This window comes from Canis lupus, chromosome 2 (genome assembly GCF_003254725.2).
Source record: "Canis lupus dingo isolate Sandy chromosome 2, ASM325472v2, whole genome shotgun sequence".
NCBI classification, from domain to species: Eukaryota; Metazoa; Chordata; class Mammalia; order Carnivora; family Canidae; genus Canis; species Canis lupus.
The window spans coordinates 48,824,970-48,848,908 of record NC_064244.1 but is presented as its reverse complement, the minus strand read 5'-3'; the positions used below and the strand labels follow the sequence as shown (position 1 = coordinate 48,848,908).

The following is a 23,939-nucleotide window of genomic DNA, read 5'->3' as shown; positions in this document are numbered from 1 at the left end:
TAACGAACAGAGTTGTAGCCCCCTAGATAGCACCTCCAATCATAGTCTCCCTCCCTCTCAGAAGTACTGACTCTATTCAATTTGACATTTAAATGACTGGCATGTAAACGTATTTATTTTATTTTATTTTTTTAGTTTCCTGTACTTTCTCTAACACTGTTAATGCTGCTTCTAAAATTAAAAATTACCTTTAAATGATGACTTTGTTCCAGAAGGCCCAGGGGAGAGCAGTTACCACCGGTCATGCAGAGCCAGGGGGAGGATGCTAGCCACCTCCCCAGTTTGGGGGCACATGGAAGCTGCTGTTGTAAGGTTGTCATGCATGAGAAGAGTGGGTGAGATGGATGTCTCAACACTGGACAGTTTCAAGGAGGTTGGAGCAGGACAAGAAGGCCCTATGATTTTTTTTTAAACTAGTTAGTACAGAAATGGGATATTGAGGGACCACCAGTGGACAGTGTATATAACACAGTGGTTAATGTGGTCAATGAAGCCAAATGTGGAGTTTTAGAATGAAAACCGGGCAGTCTTCCCAGAGCACACAAGGCCCCAAGAGCTGAAAGCACAGTCTAGTCCTGTTCATCCAACACACCTAGCACTAAGCTCAGTCCTACGTGTTAAGCTCCAATTTTCTCTAAGTGTCACTCTGGGAATAGCTTACTGGTGATTCTGTTTTTTTTTTTTTTTTTTTCTCCCTTCCCCAAACAAATCAGGCTTTTACAAAATTTGGGAAAGGACAGCACACATCATTGCCACTCTCCTACATCTGCTGCTTCTTCAGTGTGTGAAGGAGTCACTGTCTCCATGCTCCCCTGTCCTGTCCAAGATCTTCCTTCCCCCAGTTCCCTCCTGCTCTAGCAAGCTAAGAGCTCATGGGGAATAGGTGATCCAAGAAAAACAGTGTCCTGCACCTAGCATAAACTTCCAACTGCTCTTACCATCACTGTCACCACTGCACACTCTCCATTCCATCCCCTCCCTCCAGCTTGCTTAGTCAAAACTCTCATCCTCTTAATACCAGACTAAGAAAAGCTACGTGAATATACCAAATGTTACTCGGACAGATGTATTTGTACTGTCTTTTTCTACGTGCCAGGGGTGATATTAGGTGTTAGAAGAGAAGATCAAAATAGCCTGTCTTTTCCAGCAGGGTTCTTATCTAATCCCTTCTTGGCCTGCTTCTAGGCAGCCGCCTTTCCTCTGTATTTCTGACCTACTTTTAATCTCCTTTTGTCGATTTCCCTTCTTTTCAACAGTTCTCAACTCTCGGTAGATGGGATCGCTTGAGAAGATATATTCTATGTATATATATATTAAATTTAAAAAAAAAACACAAACACAGGTGGTGATGTCCAGTCCAGACCAACTGAAGTATAAGCTGATAGAGGCCGGGCAATAGCAGTTTGAGAAGTTCCTCAGAGGATTCCAACCTGCGGCCAGGGTTAAGGAACCAATGTTAGCCAGGACCCTTAAATCACTTCTGTGCCTGAGGCATTGGCTATTTCATTTATTTGTTCAATTCATGTACTGTGTGTGCAACCACTTAAGGAGCTCCTACCCCACACCTAGCCTAAAACTACTCAGCAGCTACATGGCATCTTCAAAACCAAACATATGTTTCTGACCACTCCTTCGTAATTCTTCCTCAGCTTATTATTTCTCTTCTCTTTTCTGTCACCAATCTTCCCACTTCTGCACAAACTTCCTACCTTTTTCCAATCACGCTGGCTTCTTTGTGACCACTCTGGGATTCTCTGGTGCATCTCAATGTCTTGGCCAAAACAATGCTAGATTAAATAAGTGGTTGGCCAAAATTCACCAGGATATGACATTCCTGCAAACGCCTAATAAAAAAGATTACTGATGTTCCTATGTGTCTCTGCTTCACTCAAAGGTCCCTGAGTGGAGGAATCATATTTCATTCAGTGCTGTATCCTCAATATTTAGCAGTTATTGACCAAGAGTGACCTACCCAATGAACATTAAATGCAGAAAAGGAGGAAAGAAAAATAAAGGTATGTGATAATGTTTTCTTAATCATCTAAGAATGATAAAACATGAGGAAAATCCCTCCTGAGAGGTCATGGTATCATGGTTAACAGCATGGACACTGGGATCTAGATCACATACTATGTTTGTGGGCCTAGGGGACCCTCCAGTAAAAACTGTAGGCATTGAGTCTATAATAAGCTTTCCTGGTATATAACATTGAATGTGTTGTCACAACTTGTTGATGGAAGAAGTAAGTTCATTCTATGTAACTCAATGAGGAGAGGACCATAGAAGTTTGCATATGGTTTCTTCCAGAATTTGCCCTATGCATCTTTTCCTTTTGCTGATGTTGGTTTATATCCTTATACTGTAATAAAACATAGATGTGAGTATGACTATAGGGTGAGTCCTAGGAGTTCTCTTAGTGAATCATCGAATGTGGGGGTGGTCTTGGGGACCCAGGACACAATTTATAATCCCAGTTTAATCGTGAGAAAACTATCAGGCAATTGTAGTTGAAGGACATTTTACAAAATTGCTAATCAGCATTCCTCAAAACTGTCAAGGTCATCAAAAACAGGGCAAGTCTGAGAAACTGTTAAAGGCAAGAGGAGTCTAATGAGACATAATTACTAATTGTAATGTAATGTGGTACCCTGGATGAGATCCTGGAGTAGAAAAAAGAACTTTAGGTAAAACCTAAGAAATTGTGAATGAGGTATAAACCAGCTAATAATAATGTATCAATACTGATTCACTAATTGTAAATGTACCATAGTAAGTTATTCTTTTAAAATATTTATTTACTTATTTTATAGAGAGAGAAAGTGTAGGTGTGAGCAGGGGTAAGGGCACAGAGAGAGAGAGAGAGAGAGAGAGAGAATTCTCAACTTAACTCCCTGCTGAGCAGGGAGCCTGACTCGGGCTCAATCCCAGGATCTGAGATCATCACCTGAGCCAAAACCAAGAACCGGACACTTAACCACCTGATTCACCCAGGCGCCCCACTAACATAACTTACTAATAATAGGGTAAAGTAGGTGTGAGCATATGGGAAATCTCTGTACTAGCTTCACAACTTTTATATAAACCTAAAACTATTCTAAAATAAAAAGCTTTTATTAAAGAAAATTCTTTATCACTTACTGTGTTCAGAATATTGTGCTAAGCATTAGAAAATTTAGATCTTAGGGGATCCCTGGGTGGTGCAGCGATTTAGCGCCTGCCTTTGGCCCAGCGCGCGATCCTGGAGACCCAGGATCGAATCCCACATCGGGCTCCCGGTGCATGGAGCCTGCTTCTCCCTCTGCCTATGTCTCTGCCTCTCTCTCTCTCTCTCTCTCTCTGTGTGTGACTATCATAAATAAATTAAAAAATTTTTAAAAAAAGAAAATTTAGATCTTAAGGTAAGGGAATTATTAATTTAATGTAATTTTTCTCCACAGTTATTCATTAATCTATATTTTGAAATCAACTGAAATAGCAGGAAAACAAAGTTAAGGTATTTCTTTATGCCTACTTAAATTGACTGCTTATGTATATCCTATTATCTCACTAGATGATGACTTCCTAGAACACAGAAACTATTCAGAAGAATCAACTTACTGAGCAAGCACTAAATGTTATTTCATTAATAAAATGAAAAGAGTTGGCCAAGAGGCAACATAAAAACATGCCCAATATCATTAATCATTAGGGAAATGCAAATCAAAAATGCAATGAGATATCACTTCATACCTGTCAGAATGGCTAAAATGAAAAAGACACGAAATTACAAATGTTGATGAGAATATGTAGAAAAAGGAATCCTTATGGGCTGTTGGTGGGAATGCATATTGGTACAGCCACTGTGGGAGAACAGTATGGAGGTTTCCCAGAAAATCAAAAATAGAAGTAGCATTTTATCCTGTAATTCCACTAATGAATATTTGCCCAAAGAAAATAAAAACATTAATTTGAAAATATGTATATAACCTTAGGTTTACTGTAGCATTATTTACAAGAACCAAGTTAGAAAAGCAACCCAAGTGTCCATCTATCCATAAACAGATGGATAAGGAAAATGTGGTGTGTATGTATACGTACATGTATATGTACATGTATACGTGTGTATACATATACATACTTATGTATATGTATATATATGCACATAATATATATACATAATGTAATATTACTCAGTCATAAAAAACAATGAGATCTTGCCTTTTGCAACAACATGGATGGACAAGGTATAATACAAGTTATAATACTAAGTGAAACAAGTCAGTCAAAGAAAGGCAAACACTATTGATTTTACTTGTATGTGGAATTTTAGAAACAAAATAAATGAATAAACAAAGAAAAAAAAGAGATAAACAGAAAAATAACTCTTACATACAAAGAACAAATTGGTGGTTGCCCAGAGGGCAGGTGGGGGGGTGATGGGTAAAACAGGTGAAGAAGATTTAAAGTGTACTTATCTTGATGAGCACTGAGCAATGTACAGAATTGTTGAACTGTTATATTATACACCTGAAACTAAAATAACATTGTATGCTAATTATATTTCAATAAAATATAAGGAAGGTGATGAACTGAAATAAACTGACACAAAGCAGACTGAGAAATATCACTGTGTCTCCATATATGACTAAATGTCATGATATTCTTTCCTAAAAGACCATTTCATGACCAAGTTTTTGTGTTTAATGAAACCAGTAAAATCTGTGACATGTAGCTTTGTCAGATTTTCATCACTAAGGCATTTTTCTCTCGATAAACCATCAATTTTCTGCTGAAGGAAGAGAAAAAGAGGAATATCTGTTCAATATGTAGATTACTATTATAGTCCAGATACACAAAAATTCCTCCTTTAAGGGGACAATCAATTTGGAATATGATTTGTGCATAATTTGAAGATGATTAATCAAGTGATAAAAAATTAAATGCACTCCTTTAAAATCTATACAAAGTTCAAAATGATCACCATGTACAAAACCATGACAATGAAATTTAGTGCCTTTGTGGAAAATATGTTTCTTTTAGATAAATCCAAATAAGCAGGTCTTTAATATAATTTATCGGCTTCTATTCTTCCCAGTGCCTAAATCACACCTTTATAATAATACAAGTAGTCTTAATTCACTGGGAACAAAATAATATAGTCATTGTAGATAGTTCAATGATTTATTACAAGCTATGATATTGGGTCAATTATTTCATATTCTCATCCATAACACTCCAAAGAAGAATGAGGTAAACTCCCTGTTCATAATAATTTCCTGTGGGCTTTAAAGAGATATTTTCTTTGTATTAAATTTATTTGCATATTAAATAGATGTAATATTAAAAAATGAAAACACAATAGAATAAAACGCTGTTATAAAAGACGTTTTTAAAGATTTTATTTATTCATGAGAGAGAGAGAGAGGCAGAGACACAGACAGAGGGAGAAGCAGGCTCCATGCAGGGAGCCCGACTTGGGACTCAATCCCGGGTCTCCAGGATCACACCCCAGGCTGAAGGCGGTGCTAAACTGCTGAACCACCCGGGCTGCCCCTGGTTTAAAAGATTCTAAAAATATTATGCAACTATACTAGAAACACCTTTTCCCTCAATCCAGAGGAAGAAATATTCTCCCCAGAAAGCGATTTTTGATTAATTTCCTCAAAATGCTAGTATTTCAATCTTTTCATGATTATACTAACCACTTAGACAAACAAGGTTGGCCAAAAGAAAAAAGTCTCAAAGGAAATTAGAAAATAGTTTGAACTCAATTATAATAAAAGTACAACGTAAAAGTCATAGGATGTAGCTAATGCAGTAACTAAAGGGAATTTTACAGCATTGAATGCTTGGATGAGAAAAAAGGATTTCCACTCAACAAGTTTCTATCACAAAGTATTTTTACTAAGAGGAAAGAAAATGAAAGAAAGATAATATTAAAGGTTAAGAGCAGATGTTAAGTATTTAAAAGTAGCAAACAACAGAAAATATAGTTGAAACTCAGGGCTAGTTCTTTGAAAAGATCAATAAAAATTGATAAATTTCTAGCAAAGCTAAAAAAAAAAAAAGAGTGAGAGAGAAGATACAAACTGCCATTCGTTATAAGGATTTTCAAGGGGATATCACTGAAGACCCAAGAGACACTAAAACGATTTTAAAGGAATATTATGAACAATACTAACTACATACAATACTAACATACAATACATACAATACTAACATCATTTCAACAACTTAGATAATTCATTGAAAACAACAAACTACCAAAACTTACCCAAAATGAAACAGATACAAAATTGTCCTGTAACTACTGAAGAAATTGAATATATAGTTAAAAAAACTTCCCAGAAAAGAAATTCTCAGGCCCAGGAAGTTTCATGATCAAATATTTAAGAATAAATGACATGAATTCTTCAAAACATTTTCCAGAAAACTAAAGGGGAAAGATGACTTCCCAACTCCTTTTAGAGGCCTGCATTATTCTGATACCAAAACCAAACAAAAGCAGGAAAAAAATACAGAAAACCTCATGCCAATATCCCTCATGTACAGAGGCTGGGAAAAAACTCTCAAAAAAGTATTGCAAATAGTAGCCTGTAATATATAGGAAGAAAAACACAACATAATAAAGTGGTGTTTGCTGCGGTACTGAAAGAATGACTCGGTATTTGATAATCAGTATTAACACTGAAAACATATAATCTTATCAATTGATAAGAAAAATCATTTGACAAAATTCAACACCCATTCATAAGAAAACTTTCAACAAACTAGGAATATAAAGAAACTTCCTCAACCTGGAAAAGGGCAGCTACAAAACACCTATAACTAGCATCATACTTAATGGTGAGAGACTGAATGCTTTCTTCCTAATATCAGAAAAAAGACAAGGATATCTGTTCTCCTCATCTCCCCTCAATACTGTACTGGATGTTCTAGCTACTTCGATAACAACAACAACAACAAAAAAAAAAATAAAGAAAAGAAAAAGAAATTCCAGATCGGAAAGGAATAAATAATGCTGTATTTATCTGCAGATACCACCTAAGTAGAAAATACAATGGAATCTTTAAACAATTATTATTCTTACTATGTAAGATTTGAAAGGTTGTAAGCTATAAGATCAGTATACTAACTCAATTTTATTTCTACATGTTATCAATGAACAACTGGAAATTGAAACTTAGGAAAACAGTATGATTTTACAACAGTATAAAAATATGAATACTTGTGGATAAATCTGACAAAAGATGTCAAAGATTTACACTTTCAAATGACAAGATACAAAGTCAAAACAAAAAGCAATTGTGTTTCTGTACACTAGCAATATACAATTTTAAACAGTTTTTTAAAAATTAACAACATCATCAAAAAGTAAAAAGGTATAAATCTAACAAAACATGCACAGGTTCTGAATGCTAAAAAGTGCAAAAATATGGATGAAAGAAATCAAAGACCTAAACAAAAGGAGAGACATACCATTTTTGAGGATTAGGGAAATCAACATAGTAACAATTTCAGTTTTCCCTAAGTTGATCTATAGATTTCATATAATTACAATCAAAATCCCAACAGGATTTTTTAAGTAAATACAAACAGGCTGATCTAAATTTTACATGCAAAGGCAAAGAAACTATAATAAATAAAACAAGTTTGAAAAAGAACAATTAAGTTGGAAGAATCACAGAATCCTATTTTATGACTTATTAAAACTACAATAATTAAGAAAAAGGACTCCTGGCAATGAGAGAGACACAAAAATAAACCGAAGAGAATAGATAGTCCAGAAATAGACCCACACATAGACAGCCAATTGGTCTTCGACAAAGCTGCAAAAGCATTTCAATGAAGAAAGGTCAGTGTTTTCAACAAATGGTGCTAGAACAATCAAGCATCTCTATGTAAAACAATGAACCTCAACTGAAACTTCATACTTCGTTAAAAAAAATAAATAAACTCCAAATAACCATAATTCTTAATGTGGAACTTATAAAACTTTATAAAACTTTTAGATGAAACCACAGGAAAAAGCCTTTATAAACTTGAGTTAGGCAAAAGAGTTCTTTAGGTATGACACCAAAGGCAAAATCCATTTAAAAATTGGAAATTAGACTTCATCAAAACTCACTATGTTTGCTCTACAGGAGAAGAATTGTTAAGAGAATAAAAGGACAAGCTACAGAGAAAATCTTTACAAATCACCTATGTGATGAAAAACATATCCAAAATATATAAGAAACTCTCATAAAACACTAGGAATGCAGCCAAATTTAAAATGACCAAAATATTTAAACAGACACTTCACTAAACAACATATACAAATGGAAAAATAAGCATATGAAAAATGTTCAGCATCATTAGGAAAATGCCTCAGGAAAACGCAAACTAAAACCACAATATGATATGTCTACATACCTACTTATATAACAATTTTAAAAATACTGAGAATACCAGGTGTTAGGATTTACAGCAAAGGAAATTCTCATATAGTGTGTCTTGGAATACAAAATGGTATAACCACTTTCCAAACTGGAAAACAATTTGACAGTTTCCTATACAGTTAAGTATATATTTACCATATGGCCCAGTATTCTCACTCCTGAGTATTTACCCTAGAGAAATGAAAATTTAGGTCCACATAATAACCTGTGTGCGAATGTTTTTAACAGCTCTATTTACAATTGCCCAAACCTGGAACAACTCACCTATTTTCCTAAGGTGAATGAACAAACAGTGCTTTATTAATACGATAGAATACTACTGAGTCACAAAAAAGAACAAACCATAAGTATATTCAACAACTTGGATGAATCTCACAGGCAACTGTACTGAATAAAAGAAGCCAGTCTCTGGATGCTACATACTATATGAGTCTAATCTTATAACATTATATTATTATTTTATAACATCATCAAAAAGACAAGCTAAAATAATAGAGAACAGATCATTGGTTTGGGGAGATTAGAGACAGGACAAGGATATGATTATGAAGATATAATCAAAGAACAGTTATAGGCACAAGGGAGATTTGGGGGGTGATGGAAGTGTTCTGTATCCTCCCCCCGCCGCCCTGGTGGTTGTTATATGAATCTATCTGTGTGTTTAGGTCATAGAGCTATATGCCAAGAACAAAGGCATAATAATTACAAAAACTAAAGCATAAACCCAATAAGACTCTGGCGAATAAAAAAAGAGGGTTGCTCAGCACTGTCTTTCCCCAGAGTAGAAGCTTAATTAACATCTGTTGAATAAAACACTGAAAATCCGTTGTAGTTTCTGTTTTGATATTAAACTCATTTATACCCCTAAGCTTCAAAAATTTAAATACGTTTTCTAGTGTCATTAACATTTTCTATCACAGTACCTGCCATATAAAGGTGTCTAGTTTGTAAAAAAAACAAACAAAAAACCTATTAAATATACCAAATGAAAGTCAGAAATCTAGATATTTCAACTAATTATTTTAAACTTAAGAAAATTATCATTAATAAGAGGTAACCTTTCCTTTATTTCTTGTATGCTTATCTTCCTTTACTTAAAAAAGGGCAGGGAGTACCTGGGTGGCTCAGTTGGCTAAGTGTTGGACTCTTGCTTCAGTTCAGGTTATGATCTCTGGGTCCTGAGGTCGAGCCCTGCTTTGGGCTCTACATCAGTGGGTAGTCTGCTTCTCTCCCTCTCTCTCTCTCTCTCCCCCCGGCCTCACCCCCTGCCCCTCCTTCCACTTCTATGAGCACTCCCTCTCTAAAATAAATAAATAAATCTTTAAAAAAATACAATATAAAAGGGCAGGATCTGCACTGAAGTCATTACTCAAACGCATGGTATGTGAAACATGTATTTGATTAATATTTAAGGAGGTAACTACTCCTTACTAAACATGGAATGAGGGAAGCCTGGGTGGCTCAGCGGTTTAGCACCTGCCTTTGGCCCAGGACATGATCCCGGAGTCCCAGGATCGAGTCCCACCATTGGGCTCCCTGCACGAGGCCTGCTTCTCCCTCTGCCTCTCTCTCTCTGCGTCTCTCATGAATAAAAAAATAAAATGTTTAAATAAACAAACTAAACATGAAATGAGCTGAGGAGCTAAGCCATTAATTGATCTCAAATATTAAATCTTTCCAGGATTTATCTTCTTGCTTGAATTAGCAAAACTGTTAAAAATTCTGCTTTTGGGTTTTAACCGCGGTCTGCACTCACATCACTAACTCGTGTCATTTCCATGCTGCTACAGACTTTTAAATCTTCTTTGCTAATTTTCTTTGGCATTTGTTTGCCAGTATCTCCTGTGCAACCAACCAAACCTACCAGGTTCCTGCCATATGACTCCCTGATTGACCTGCCACAGATCTGACTAGAATTCCTTCTTTCTGATCCGTTAGCTCAGCAGATTGCCTAAATCACACGCATGTGAATGAATACAAGTAACTTTCTTTAAAAAAAAAAAAAAAAGATACCGGTCTTGCTTAGCTCTAAACTATATAAAATAGTGTTCCTATGCTGAAAAATAATAATATAGTTGAAGGTTTCAGAAGTACCCAGTTCAAGAATTAAACACATTTTTTAAATTGTAAAGATGTATTCTGCATATACTTAGAGTACAGAGCAAGTATTATTTTTATACTTTTTCAAATTTCTATTTGTTAGAGAATTATCTTATAGCCCTCCACATTGTTTTTAAATGAGTCTTTCTGAATATTCATTTAATGTATGATCATCTCCAATTTATCTGTGGATTTAAGCCAAATTTTCAATAAAAATATTGTATTTTACAGCTTTGATAAATTAACCATGAAGTATATTATAATGATGCTAAAATATATTCATTCTTTACATTCTAGAAGATATGCTTTGGTGCCACATTACACCATCACTTGCAAATAAACCAGACTACAATGCTCTTGTCAGCATCCAGTGAAAAATATAATAATTACCTATAATTATACTATCTAACCAAACGATGAAAAATAATTAACCTGATTGAAGCACTCGATGTAGTAATTTTATTCTATTCAGTCTATGACTAGGATCATAAGCAATGAGTTCACTTAATTGTTTAAAAAATGAACTATTATGCAAAGTTGCAGCTTTCTATATTTAAGCTCTGAAGACAATGTTAATATTCAGCGTACTGATTAATAAGGATTGCTATTTATTATAAACAAGTATGTAACAAAGGCGATTTGCAAAACTAGTTTACATAGAAATATACTGGTCCTCAAACTTCAAATTTTCACGAGCACCTCATTCATTGGCTTTAATTGGTCTCCAGAGCACCTGCAATTTATTGTTCAGTACCTTCACATAACCACTTTTGAACATATCATTATAGGTACAGGAATTTAAATCATAGAGAAGAACTCTTTCCTATAAAATTACAGTAAGGGTCAATTATTATTAAAACGAATTTCACAAATTAGTGGAGTTCACCATATCTGGATCATATGAGTACATAATTACATAATGCTCCTTGAAAATATTCACTTAAGCTAGAAGAGGTGATAGTCAATGAATTTCTCACTAGAATGAATCAGAAAAATTTCTTTGTTCCAACCTAACCTGAAAGAAAATCACTGCAAATCCTGCCACCGTGAATAAATTTAAAATGTATATGACAATCTCATCTCCCTATCATGCGATTAATATTCATGTAAAATGTTAGAATTGAGAAAAACTTCACAAAAGGACACTCTCTAAACAAATGTGAACACAGAGCCCGGTTTAGACTTGCCGCTGATAAGAGAGGTGATGATTATTAAGTTCACCCAGACAGAAATGTCATTTTAATGATCATGAAAGCCATGTTTTTGTAGTATAGGTATTCAGTTAGCTCCTCTCTCCAAACCCTGAGATTTATAAAACAGAATGTTTAATAAGCTCTTCAAAAAATTACCTGCTTCTGTAGCCATCTTTCATGTCTTCGTTGCTTCCTTCTCAGATTTTTCAACTTGCTCCTTTCTCTCTTACTGAGCCTCTGATTAATGGCACCCAATGAGAAGCTGCCCGAGCGCAGGAAGTCCAGTGGAGAGAGGTGCTCTTCCTGGTCCGGGGCCTCCAGCACGCTCCTGCCAGCTGAGGGCAGGTCCATCAGGAAAGTCAGGTTGTTAGAGCTAGCATGGTCAGAGTACCCTGCAGAAGCTTCTAGACCACACTGAAATTCTCCTCCTCTTTGTGTCTGGGTCTCATGGGGAGCCACTGAAAATCTTTGCAGCAGCATGCTAGGATCAAAATTGGATGAAATCTGAAAGGAACAGTTATTTTTACTAGATTCTACAGGCAAGCCCGAGAGGTGAATAGGCTGTGTTTCCTTTAGCCTGGGACAGGCAGTAGTCTTACTATGTATTTTATAAAAAGTGGGTAATAAAGTCAGTTTCTCACTGATGTTCAGATCCAAACTATGTGACTTCCTATGAAAAGCTCTTGTAGTGCATCTGCCCGTCACAAGCTGAGGAACAAAAAGCTGGTATTTTGGATCTGATGCTTTGAAGAGCAGTCTTTCATTCTTCATCTGAAAATATGTTGACCGTACCTCCAGGCAGAGTGCTTCTGTTAATCTTCCAGGGCCATTATTATTTTGGGCCATATTTAAAAACCCGTGATTTCTGTTTCTGGAGGCGCCACCTGTCAGCAGAGTTTCCTTGTCACAACCTGACTGAACTCTAGGATGTGACAAGTATTTCAGCGATGGTCTCATTAGTCGGCCTGCTCGTGTTGGCTGATAATCGGTCCAGCTCTTAGAGAGATGTACAGCTGCAAGCTGGCCACAGGAACATTTTGGAGTGCTGACAAAATTAAAGCCCCCTAAACGGGCCCCACAGAAAGGGCAATTCAGTTTTCCAACTGTCCACTGGGCCTACAGGTAATAAAGGAAAGTAAGACAATGATTTCATTGTAAAGTAATCAAAGAGCATGTGGGTTGTATTTTTTTTTTAAAGCCAACCACATGAAAGTTTTCTATGCCACAGAAAAGGCTGGCTTTCGGTTTTCTGATTGGTAGACAGAACAGTAAAGGGAAACAAGTTTCCTAATAAATAGAGATAAGCAACTCCGAAGTTCTAGAATGATAACATATTGCACATCACGCCCAACTCAACAATACGCCTAAGCGTTCTAAAAGAGCCTCTTAAACAATAGGTTGAATATGGATACAGTGTGAACTAATGAAAAGAAAAATACACGATGGAACCAGGAAGCAAATCAGTCTACAGAGCTTAATTTGCAAGTAAAATCTCACAGAAAAGTGTCTGTTTTGATACCCTTCTTGCATACCAAACACTGTGGGAGGGAACTTTACCCAACCAACAGAATAAAGCTCTTCCTGCCTTTTTACATACAACCAAAGATATTGGTTGCATACATAAGAGTGTACTTTCTATATTCAAGTGGGAAATTAATAATGAACTGGTTTAAAATTATTTTTTTCAAGAGAGGTAGTGAAATATCTGCAGCCTCCTAATACATTTTGTAAAGTTCTGGACACTTTAAAACCAGCGCATTGGCGTGTTCCCAGGAGGTCATTACAATGTGAGAATGAATGCAAAGGGTATCTATCAAATGTTATTTTTTAACAACAACAAAAAAGTCAGTGGAGAATAGCAACTACATTTCTTTCAAAAATCATTTAGTTTTACTTTTCTAATACATGAAGTTGCTTTGAATTGTGAGAAATAATAATACCATACTGTTAACAAGGTGGGTTCCGGCTCTTATAATATTTCATTATGGAGCCTAAAAAAACATGGTAATTTGGTGTTGACTGTACACCGGAAATCATTAATCATCCATTTATTTTATAGGTGTATGCGCACATGAGTAATATAGGCTATTTTGTTTACTCAGTAGTATTTTGTTTACAATGCCTCATTGTATTGTTCTCGGTGCTGGAGGTACAGTAATAAACAAAAGAGAAAACCGTCTGACTTCATGGAGTTTTTATTCTAGTAGGGGAGCTAGGCAATTAATAAGAACAGCTAGCCGTATACGTATGTGGGTAAGTGTATATGTGTGTGTGTATTTATGTCTGTAATTATATATGTCATATATGCCTGTGCATTTTTTACAAGTACTATATATAATTTATTGTATGTATATGTATGTAAAATTAAAATAGCTATATAAACCAGAGAAGAGAGAAAGGAAGTGTGAAGAATAGGAATACTGGGGAAGGGCATAGGCAATGCCTCATTGTGAATAAAGACCTATGGAAATAAGGGAAGTGGTAAATAACTGTGGGAAGAGCAATCAGGGAAGGGGAAATAGCATGATTTAAAGTCTGAGATAGAAAAATACCTGGAACACTTCAGTAATAATGAAGAAGCCATAGGTGTAATCAAGAGTTACAGACCCTTTCTTATCTCTTGAAAGAGTGTATTGAAGAAAAATAGCTCTAGAATGAGGACAAAAAATCCTGAAAGTAGCAAATTCCTAATTTTACTCAGAAACCAAGGAACTTACTTTTTGTATTAGGCAGTTTATCCATTCTGGAAGAGCTTCTATGTCCATGTGCCACACATGACAAATACTTTGATCATCAGCAGAATGATGTCTATCCTGTTGTATCAAGATGCATGGTATTAGTACCAGTTCCAGATTTATTGGAGTAAAATACAAAAATATAAATTCAGTTTTACCTAGGATGAAAATATACACTGGGCTCCCCTTATTCCCATCCCCAAAACAAACCCACAAAAGCAAAAAAAAAAAAAAAAAAAAAAAAAATCAGGAAATAACTGCTCTTGAATTAAAAAAAAAAAAGTCCTGCATTTCATTGATTTCATCAAATTAAATTTAAAATTTAGCAACAAGTCACTCAATAGACAAATTTGGCACCCTATTCTTTTTCCTGTGAGAAAAAAAAAAATAATGCCATTCATGACAACTTTCCCAGGCTTTTAATCTCTGATTCCATGTGGACTCTACTAATGATAGAATAAAGAAATTGCTATATAATCTATCAAGAAACTCAAGAAAAGCACAAGAGGATTGGGGAGAAGGATAATTGTATAGATTACTGGAAAAGCCCCAACTAAATATCAGCTGTATTAAAACAAAGAAATTTCAGAGCAAGACACTTTTGGCTTTCTGCAACAGATGTGTAGAAATCAAGGTGATATAAAGGCAAAACTGCATACATATCAGTAAAATGCAGGGCAGGCCAGTATGGAGATAGAAGACTCTTTATCACCTTAGTAAACCTTAGGCCAATTTATCTTTACTTCTCTGAGTCTCAGTTTCTTCACCTGTAAAACACTTCCAGATAATTCTAAGATCTCTTATGAGTATACAAAATTTCATTTTATGATGACAGAAAAGAGTTTCTCATGAAACACAGGGAAAAATAAGGCTTCTTATTCCCAGGATCAGATTTTACATAAAAGCAGCTCTTCCAAGTTGCCAAAGTACAACATTTTTTAGACTTCCCCAGCAGAGGCTATAATTACATTAATAAAATAAACAAGGAAATTACTAAACATACCTACTAAATCTATATTCACAGTGATTAGAATGAAATAAGACTGAACTTCTTTAAGAACAATTTGCTGAATGATCTACATTAGATTATGACTTGGAACCAAGATCACCCAGGATTTCTAGGTTTAATTTCCCAAATTGATTCCTCTGGGCACTATATCACTTTTCTCTTCCGTGAATACATCTTAAGATACTAAATGGTAGTCAAGTATACAAGAAAAGTTTCAGTAAGATTTATTTTTTAAGATTTCTTTATTCATGGGAGACACAGAGAGAGAGGCAGAGACGCAGGCAGAGGGAGAAGCAGGCTCCATGCAGGTAGCCTGATGCAGGACTCGATCCCAGGACCCTGGGAACATAACCTGAGCCCAAGGAAGACGCTCAAACACTGAGCCACCCAGGTGTCCCTAAGTATGATTTATTTACATGTCAGAAAGATCTATAAAGAAACCATCTTAATCTAATTTCTGTCATGCACCCCCCCAAATCACAAACTAATTAAAAGGGGAAAGGGACATGAGCTCTTATTACATGTTAGACCACATTTCATTATTTTGTATACTAGACACAACTGTATTTTATATACTATAAACAACATCACTGAACCTAATTCAAGAGTGTAACAGAGGAAAAAAAGTACTTTTGTTAAAAGGTCTGAAAATTTTCCATTTCTGAGGTTTTAAAAATTTACAACATAGGTTGAAAATATTTCAAGGGCAAACACAAAGTCCGCTGAGAAAGATTTATAGTGGACCAAAGAGAAACTTTATAGTCATATTAATGACGTCCGAACTCTAAATCTGATCAACAGAATACAACTTATCAAGTCAACAGTAGGAATGATAACAAAGGACAAGGCAAGTCCATGTCAAAATGAAAAAGGTATTATTGAATGGAAGCAAAGTTGGGAAGAAAGGAGGAGATACTAGGATCAGTCTCTGGCTCACTTGTCTTACTGCTCCCTAATACATGTGTCCTCACAAGAGTGTCAGGCAGACATTTTATTCTAGATTCTCATAAAATAAAAGAAGAAAAAATTCAGGCAGAGGGAAGTAATTACTGGTTTCAACATAGTAAAGTGAGTACATAATCTAGTCTATTCTCCCTTTCAAAACAATGAGCCTATAAGAGACATTTACAAAAAGGAACCAATAGCTGAACTAGAAAATACAAGAGATTTTACTGAACCAGAAATTATGAGGACCCTCTGGAAGATCAACGAGCAAACAGCAGTACAAGGTATCCAAGTTCCAAGTTCAAGATAGATGAGAGCACCACAAAGAATGGTCCACGTCAAAGCAGTGAAAACCAGAAACAAAAAAGGCCCTGGTTTACTATCAGGGGTGGAAGGGAAGTCTGTCCGTCTCCAGGCAAGAGGTGCACTTGGGCAAGAGAGAAGTAGGGCGACATCCCAGGATACGTGGAAATTCCTAGAAAAAATGGAAAGCATTTGCGGCAAGTCTAGAAGATGCGCTATTTAGGACCAATCTCTATTCTTGCTGAAAATAGCAGCACGACATGTAAAGAATGTGAACTAGATCTGTTTTTACCAATAAGATTTCACCAAATTCAATTTAAAATTTAGCAACAACAAAAAAATAAACAAATAATTAAAAAAATAAAATAAATTTAGCAACAAGTCACTCAACTAATAGAGATACATCTCTATTACATACTGTTTGTTCTTTTAAAAAAGTCAAGTGAAAGAGAAATAAATGCACTCTGAGCTATGCTATAAAAGCATATACAACCTAAAAATAAGCAGTATTACAACTTTGCTATAGAAACAACAACAAAAAAAAGAAACAAATAAATAGAAATAATACCTAAAATGCCATGTACCAAGGTGATAACTCGGTTAGATTTGAAGGAAGAAAGACCAAGATTAGGAGTTACTAAAAGGGAACTTTAACTTTCTCATTATTGCTTTAATGGGAGAATATATTAAATTATATAATTAAAATTGTATTTAAAAATTGATTTCAAGTCAAAATAAAATAAACGGATTTCTTCTGATTCTGGCAATGCTGAAGTGATATCAGACATGCTCTCAGCAGTACAATAGATAACACTAGGTAAAACATACTTAAAAATTGTTTTAAGACACTGAACAAAAGAACTGGAGGACTGTGATCCCTGAGAGAAAAAACCTAATAAGATAAGCCTAAAAATCACCCTTGATTTCTGCCCTAGGGAACTTTCAGAATCTTGCTGTAGGGAGAAGGAACCCAAGAACACAGCACCCTTGCTGATAAAATAAGATAGAAGTGTATAGAGGGCTAAATAGAGTTTATAGGATACTGTATAGACAAGGATAAACCTACTAAGAAAAAGTTCCAGATAATTGCATAGATATTCCTCTAAATCTTTGGTTGAATACCAGTAAGAACACATGCTGGGTGAGATATAAGAGAACTGTCCACTACACTCTGTTGTGACTCTTTTTTTGATTGATTGATTGATTCATTCATTCATTCATTCATTTAAGCTAGAGACAGGGAAAGAATCTTTTTTGTTTGTTTGTTTTAAGACTTTATTTCTGGGGTCGCCTGGGTGGCTCAGTGGTTGAGTGTCTGCCTTTGGCTCAGGGCGTGATCCCAGAGTCCAGGGATCGAGTCCCATATCGGGCTCCCTGCGAGGAGCCAGCTTCTCCCTCTGCCTGTGTCTCTGCCTCTCTGTGTCTCTCATGAATGTATTAGAGATATAGCATGTGACCAACAGCATGGGGGTGGGGGAGCTGAAACAGCAAGAAGGAGAAGACGTGCCAGGACCCCGGGATCATGGCCTGAGCCAAAGGTAGACACTTAACTGACTGAGCTACCAAGGTGCCCAGAAAGACAGGATCTTTTTTTTTTAATAAAGATTTTACTTATTTATTCATGAAAGACACAGAGAGAGAGAGAGACAGACAGACAGAGACACAGGCAGAGGGAGAAGCCGACATCCTATAAGGAGCCCAATGTGGGACTTGATCCCAGGACCCTGGGATCACGACCTGAGCCAAAAGCAGACGCTCAACCACTGACCCACCCAGGCGCCCCAGAAATCCAGTATCTTAAGCAGGCTTCTCACTCAGTGTGCAGCCTGACTTTGGGGTTCAGTCTCACAACCCAGAGATCATGACCTGACCCAAAATCAAGAGTCGGATGCTTAACTGACTGAGCCACCCAGGTTCCCCTGTTATTATTCTTTTAATGTCACTACCTCTGTAATGATATCTCTTCTTTTCCCTAAAATTGGTCATTTGTGTTTTATCTCTATTTTCCTTTTCACTCTACTTTGTGACATGTTAATTTCATTGATGTTTAAGAAAATTATTTTTCAATTTCATTCTAATTTCCTTTTTTACCTTGTGTTACTTTCTTCCTTTTGCTTACTTTAGATTTCATTTGCTCTTCTTGCTTCCTTCCCAAGTAGGAAGCTTACAGTATTGATTTTAAACCTTTCTTTTTTCAAATATAAGTGTTTACACTCCAAAGTTTCTTGTGAGCATTGCCTTTACTTGTATCCCACAAAATTTCTTACGTGCGTTTTCCTTTTCACTCAATTTCAAGTATTTTCTAACTTCTCCTGTGATTTCTTCTTTGACCTTAAGTTCTATAGAAGTATATCTTTTTAATCTGCAAATATTTGGGGATTTTCAGATAACTTTCTGCAATTGTTTCCTAATTCAATGTCATTGAAGTCAGAAAATACATTTGATATTATTTCATTTCTTTCAAAACTATATAACGATCCAACAAATGATATATCCTGAAGAATATTACATGTACACTTTAAACAAATACCTTTTCTGCTGTTGTTGGGTAATAACATTTCACACATGTCAGTGGTGTTGCCTAAATGTCCTGTATTCTTACTGAGTTTCTCTCTTTCTGTTCTACAGACTTATGAAACAAATCCTGAAATTTCCAATTATAATTATGGATGTATCATTTCCTATTTTAAAATTTTTTTATTTTTTGTAAATTTATTTAAGATTTAAATTCAATTAGTCAACAGATAGTACATTATTAGTTTCAAATGTGGTATTCAATAAATCATCAGTTGTGTAGAACACCCACTGCTCATCACATCACGTGCCATCCTTAATGCCCATTACCTAATTACCCCATCCCCTACCTCCCCTCCAGGAGCCCTCAGTTTGTTTCCTACCATTAAGAATCTCATGGTTTTTCTCCCTCTCTGATGACTTCCCATTCAGTGTTTCCTCCTCCATTTCTTCTTTAAATTCTATTTTGCATCAAGTATTTTGAAGTTCAGCTATTTGGTGCACACATACTTACAGTTGTTATGTTTTTCTGATGAATCAATTCTTTTATAATTATTAAAATGTTCTTTTTTCATTCTTAATAGTATTTGTTGTTCTGAAATTTACTTTGATAATAACATAGCAATTTCAGCTCTCCTTTATGTTTTCATGATAAAAACTTTTATCCTTTCATTTTAACCTGTGTCTTTGCAATGTATTTCTTATAAACAACATATAGTTTGATCTTTGTCTAGCTTGATATTCTTGAATTTGTAATTGGAGTATTTATGCCACTTAATGTAATATATCAAAATGTAAATATCAATATGTTTGAATTTTTTTTAATATGTTTGAATTTAAATCCAAGATCCTATTTCTTATTTGTCTCATCATTTTTCTTTGTTTTTCTTCTTTTACTATCTATATGGGTTAAGTTTTTTTTTTTGGAATTTTTTTTGTGTGTGTGTTTTCTGTTGGCTTTCTATGGTACATTTTTTGCCCTCAGTGGTTATTCTTTTGTTTATAATATGCATCTTTAATTTATCATAGTCTTCCTTTAAATCATATTATACCATGGTCTGTACAGAGTAAGAAGCTTACTCAGGATACTTCCCTTTCTTGCTGCCTATTCTTTGTATTATTGCTTTCATGTATTTTATTTTTGAACTTATCAATCCCATGATACACTGCTAACATTCTGCTTTAACAAGTAAATTGTCCTTTAAAGAAAATGAAAAGGAAAAATAGATGTTTTACATTTACCAACACATTTACCATTTCAAGATCACTTTATTCAGTTGTGTCCAAATTCCATTTGATGAAATTTTCCTAGTATCTGAAGAACTTTCTTTTATAGTAAAAATTTACTGATAAGTTCTTTTAGAGTTTATTTGTGTGAAATAGTCTTTAATGCACCTTCATTTAAAACATTTTATGTACAGTAAAATTACTCTGTAGTATGCGGTCCCTTGGGTTTTGAGAAATGCATTGGATTGATTATACATAACCACAATCAAGAGACAAAACAGTTCTATTATTTTCCTCAAATTCTTCCATGCTGGCTCTACCTAGTAAATATCTTCCTCCCCACTTTCTGATCTGTTCTCCATCTGCATAGTTTTATTCTGACTCACCTTGTTCAACTGGGACAGTCAGTTCAACAAGCCTGTAACTTCAACTTTCCCTGAATCCCAGGTAAGCTTCTCCATTTCCTGGACCAGAGAGATGTGGATCTAACTCTATGATCAAAGGCCTAGTTTCTCTGACAGATATTCACGGTATCAAGTTCAGAGACAATGAAAAGTGGCTTAGGTTTCAATTCATCCTCTTGGTTGTCAGCTTTTCCTTGCTCTGCTCTACTTTATATTTGTCTTCCTTTCCTGTCTCCATCAGCACACACTGTGTCCCTTGGGTCTTAGTGGGTCTTTAGCCATCTCAGTGTTCCTCCTCTTTCTGGGTATAGTTCTGGGTCTAGAATTTTTTTCATGCTTTTATTTGATTATAGTTGACATTATAATTATATTTGATTATAGTTGATTATTTTATTATTGTGTGTCAACAGTGTTATGCTAGGCATACAATACAGTGATTTGACAAGTTTATATGTTATGCCAGGCTCACCATAAGTGTAGTTACCGTCTGTCACCATATAACATATTCCCTATGTTGTCCCTTTTATCCCTATGACTTACTCATTCCAGAATTGGAAGCCTGTATCTTCCACTCCCCTTCACTCATTTTGCCCATCCTGTCAAACACTTCCCTCTGGAAAAATCAGTTTGTTCTCTGTATTTATGGGTATGGTTCTTTTTGTTTATTCATTTTTTAAAAATTCCACAAACGAGAGAAATCATATGGTATTAGTCTTTCTCAGTCTGACTTATTTTACATAGCATAATACTCACTAGGTGCATCCATGTTGTGGTAAATGGCAAGATCTCACCAGTCTCCTCAAAAAATAATGTTGGGAAAACTGGACAGCTACATGCCAAAGAATAAAACCTGACCACATTGTAACACCATACACACACACACACACACACACACACACACACACAAACCTCAAAATGGATTAAAGACCTAAATATGTTGCCTAAAACACAAAAATCCTAGAAGAGAACAGGGGCAGTAATTTCTTTGTCATTGACCATAGCAATGTTTTCAAGATAGGTCTCCTAAAGCAAGAGAAACAAAAGCAAAAAATAAACTATTGGGACTACATCAAAATAAAAAGCTTTTGTACAAAGGAAAGCATCAACAAAACCAAAAGGCAACCTACTGAATGGGAGAAATCTGCAAATGATACAACCAATAAGGGCTTAATATAAAAAATATATAAAGAGCTTACCTAATTCTATACACACACAAAAAAAACCAACACAATCCAATGAAAAACTGAGCAGAAGTCATGAAAACACATTTTTCTAGATGCCAACAGACATCTGAAAAGATGCTCAACATCAGTAATCCTCAGGAAAACACAAATCAAAACCACAATGAAGTATTACATTATACCCTGTCAGAATGGCTAAAATAAAAAGCTCAAGAAATAACAGGTGTTGACAGGAGGTGGAGAAAAAAGAACTCAGCAGGCACTGTTGGTGGGAATATAAATTGTACCACAGAAAACAGTATGGAGGCTCTTAAAAAATAAAAATAGAAATACCATATGATCCAATAAATCCTCTAATGGATAATTTACCTCCCCTCTCCGAAAAACAATGAACACTACTTCAAAAAAACAGATACACTAATTTATGTTTATTGCAGCCTCACTTATAATAGCCAAGATATGGAAGCAACCTAAGTGTTGATTTATAGATGACTGGATAAAGACATGGTACACAGACAATTCATTCTCACTGTTTCTATACCACATTGTATTGATGGTCCAAGTCAGCAGAGTATGGCAAGAAAACAAAAGGAGACACATGGGTTAAAGATTAAGTAACAAGATACAACTTCTCATCCATTAAGATGACTAATAAAAAAAGAAAAAAATAGTAAAATAAAGAGAACATAAGTAGAAAAGGGAAAGAAAGAAAATAGTGATACATGCTATAATATTGATAAATCTTGAAAACATTATGCAGGGTAAAAGAAGCCAGACACAGAGGGCTACGTAATGCATGACTACATTTAAATAAAATATTCAGAATCCAGCCAGCCCATCTACAGACATAAAGGAGATGGGCAAATGTCTGGGCTTTGGGGGAAGGGTAAATGGAGAGGGTTAGCTTAATGAGCATGAGCTTTTCTCTTGGGAGGATGAAAATGTTCTGGAATTAGACAGTGATGATGGCTGTGCAACATTGTAAATGCACTAAATATCACTAGTAGTACATTTTATATTATGCATATTTTCACACATTTTTATTTATTTATTTATTTATTTATTTATTTCACACATTTTTAAACAAGTACAATGTAACCTTTTAATTCACATTTAACATAATATGAAGAAAAACTATGGAATTCACCAGAAAGGTTTTTAAATTAATAAATCTGCATAATTTCAGCATAGAAGGTCAATATATAAATTTCTACGTATCACATTTCTGTAAATTAACAGAAAATAATGGGAAAGCAAAAATATTTAAAATATCACTTAGAAGAGAATCCAAAGATATGACCTAGTTAGGTATAAATTTAATGCAATATATTTAAGACTTGTCCACTGAAAACTACAGAACACTATATAAAAAAGACCTAATTAAACCAAGGAATATATCATGTTTTTACAATATCAATTTTTCCCAGACTAATTTACAGATTTACCACAATCCCACTCAAAATCCCAGCAGGCTTCTTTGTAGAAACTGATAAAGTACAAAGTTTATATGAAAATGTAAAATTACCTAAAACAGTCCAAGAAATTCTAAAACAGAAGAAGAAAGGTGGAGGCCATATACTATCTAATTACAACACTTACCAGATCACTGGAACAGAGTAGAGCCCAAAAGTAGACCTGTATATATGGTCAATTAATTCTTGGTAAATATGCTAAGGTAATGAGAAAAGATATACTTCCCAATAATTGGTGGTGGAACAACTGGATCACTGTACGAGGTTAAAAGAAAACCAAAAAAGCCAAAGCAAAAAACCCTGATGCCTACCATATACCATACTCAAAAATAACTCAAAAAATGGATTCAGTCCTAAAAAGTAAAAGCTCTAAGTACAAAGCATCTAGAAGAAAATACAAGAGAAAACCTTGTAAACCCTGGAATAGGAAATGTAT

General features: G+C 35.1%; 1 protein-coding gene and 1 long non-coding RNA gene across 2 annotated transcripts in view; one reads left to right on the top strand and one right to left on the bottom strand.

Moving 5' to 3' along the window:
• LOC112660307 (uncharacterized) overlaps positions 1-23,939 on the top strand; it is a 283,140-nt gene that overhangs the window by 144,995 nt on the left and 114,206 nt on the right. The window lies entirely within an intron of this gene.
• RNF180 (ring finger protein 180) overlaps positions 1-23,939 on the bottom strand; it is a 191,335-nt gene that overhangs the window by 122,999 nt on the left and 44,397 nt on the right. Inside the window, exons 3-4 of the mRNA XM_025447734.3 lie at positions 14,431-14,526; positions 11,870-12,829 (exon numbers count right to left, since the gene is read on the bottom strand). Of these exons, the coding sequence (XP_025303519.1) occupies positions 11,870-12,829; positions 14,431-14,526 (1,056 nt within the window). The remainder of the gene's footprint in view (positions 1-11,869; positions 12,830-14,430; positions 14,527-23,939) is intronic.